At 44.3% G+C, this 2309-nt stretch overlaps 1 protein-coding gene across 1 annotated transcript; it reads left to right on the top strand.

Annotated features, from left to right (window-relative positions):
- Positions 1-1857: 1857 nt before the first annotated feature.
- Positions 1858-2284, top strand: BDW47DRAFT_114397 (uncharacterized protein). The gene has a single exon (XM_024814649.1). The coding sequence runs from the start codon at positions 1868-1870 to the stop codon at positions 2111-2113; it is 246 nt and encodes an 81-aa protein (XP_024667232.1). The 5' UTR covers positions 1858-1867; the 3' UTR covers positions 2114-2284.
- Positions 2285-2309: the final 25 nt, after the last annotated feature.

The following is a 2309-nucleotide window of genomic DNA, read 5'->3' on the forward strand; positions in this document are numbered from 1 at the left end:
CATGCATTTCAGGCGGACGACAGCATCAGTATGAATTTTTTTCCTTTTTTTTTTTCTTCTTTATTTCTTTCAGTTTAAAGATATCACGGCTCTTATGACCAGCAACGATAGAGACTTTCAGGGTCACGGTGGGAGAAGTGGGAAGTGGGGGAGGGGGTGTGGGTGGGATGTATGATACCCGGGTATTTCTTGGACTGGACTGGATTGAACCATGGGGAGGGCGCCCTTTTGACGAGACAATGGCAATGACTTTTTGGGCGGCGTGGAGAGCAAACTAGAAAAAAAACGGTCATTGGATGGTACTAAGCAGACAGACCCTCGGGTGAGCACTGAGCAAGCAGACAGGCTGTATAGATGTGAGACGCAGAGATACCCCCGCGCCATATGATTCCAATATAGTTGGCTAGAAAGAACATTACGGAGATTTACTTAGTCCTTATTGTACCGTAGAGGTCGAGACTTCTCTCAAAGGTAAAGGTTATGTAGGCACGGACAGACGGATAAACTACTAGTTAGGCGGGAGGAGGCGATAGAATGGTTGGAGAATCAGGTCGGTAGGAAAACCCCTGCCGAGAACCGAGAACCGGCTGTGCCAGTCCGTGGAACTAACGGTATTAAACCGCTAAGATCCACAGTCGACAAGGCAAGACGAGTCGAGTTGAGCCGTAGCGGGGATAAAAGCGGGGTGTCTTTCATTCATGGGTTAGGGTCAATCAAGACACTAGGTACTAGACAGTGGACACTGGACACTGGGACAGACTCAACGGTGCCGACTGGGTGCCACTGTTCAGTGCCCTAACTTAGGTACCTAGTAAGGTAGTTGTACCTAACTTGGTAAACACTCAGGTACCAGAGTACCCCCCATACTACCCAAATAACATAGTCAGTAACCAATACTAATTCTCAAGTCGAATGATCTGCAGGGAAGCTTATCCTTTTTTGGAGATAGATGGAAGATGCTGTAGGTGGTTATATATAGAAGGCCACGCCAGACCACATCAGAGGATAATGAATTGTCTATGGGCCTTGTTTGACTCAATAATTAGGTAGGTAGAAAACGAGCGATTAGATACTACAAGTAATGAAAGAAATGCCTCAGTTTTCTGACGGTATTGTATGAGTGTTGTACCTTACCCAGGTACAGGATAAGGTAGGTGGTGTTAGTGGCTAGTCGAAGCGATAAGAGTGGCGAATGGGATGAGATTACCTTATCCATTATCCTTATCCGTTATCCCCGCAGGTGGCGCAGCATTTTATATACATGATCTTCCGTGTATTGTATTTGTTCGAGTGTTTTGTTTATTGACATATTTATTTTATTGTATTTTATTTTATTTCATTTTCATTATATTGGTTGATAATGCATTTTGAATTATCATCTCAGTCACTAGACATGGGTTATGGTTATCTAATGATACGGTGATCAAGTCGGTTGAGTTGCCATGTGGGGAACACTGGGGAATTTCATGGCTAAATCACTCACCGTGGACATTGTCGGGTTGAGGGGTAGTTTGTTCCTCGTTTCTATCTGTCTCTATTTTTGATTAGATTATTCAAATTGATAATTATATTCTGTGTGTTTCATCTTACTGTGTAGTTAACTACCTTGTACTATGATATTGTTGTATTGTTGTTTGAAGTATTATGCAGATCCATAATGATACTGATACCATGTGGGGATATCGGGATCAGATGTCTCTCTATACTTACCGCCAGTCTGAAGTATTGTCATTACCGAATACTAAGGTAGAGACTTCTACTAGAGACACAAGTGATGTGATATCAACATCGCCTGACCTCTTCTCACCTCGTCCTTCTTACTGATGACACGACCATATCTGGTCTTATTCTCCGTGACGCGAGTCCCATGGTACTCTCCCTCTTCGATTCCACTGGTTCATCCACTTCTTTTCTCCCCACACACTTCTCTTACTCTTTCATTTCTCTCTCTCTCCTCTTACTTTCACATTCACTCCTCGTTCAGCCTTTCGTCTCACGTTTCACCTCTCCTCTCCTCTCCTTTCCTCTTCTCTCCTCTCTGTTTCTCCTCCGCACAGACTCTTTCTCTCTTACTCGCCAATATCTCATCCGGTCTCTTCCTCCGTCGCTGTAAGAACCGTGTCGCCGTTCCTGGTCGCAGATCACCGGATCATTGATCAGAGTCCTCCAAATAGAGTTGCAGAATATCCCGGCCTCTCACCATGATCATCTAACAACTTCCCTTCCTCGCTGATTCTTGCGCTTTGCTTGTCCATCTAGTTGGACGATCGTTGGGTCGGTGGGGCTTCTTCTATTTTTTTTTTTTTTTT

The sequence above is a fragment of the Aspergillus candidus genome (genome assembly GCF_002847045.1).
Source record: "Aspergillus candidus strain CBS 102.13 unplaced genomic scaffold BDW47scaffold_103, whole genome shotgun sequence".
NCBI classification, from domain to species: Eukaryota; Fungi; Ascomycota; class Eurotiomycetes; order Eurotiales; family Aspergillaceae; genus Aspergillus; species Aspergillus candidus.

What these genes read in the sequence shown, in the direction of transcription:
- BDW47DRAFT_114397 (XM_024814649.1), top strand. Translation starts at nt 1,868, where the DNA reads ATGGTACTCTCCCTCTTCGATTCCACTGGTTCATCCACTTCTTTTCTC.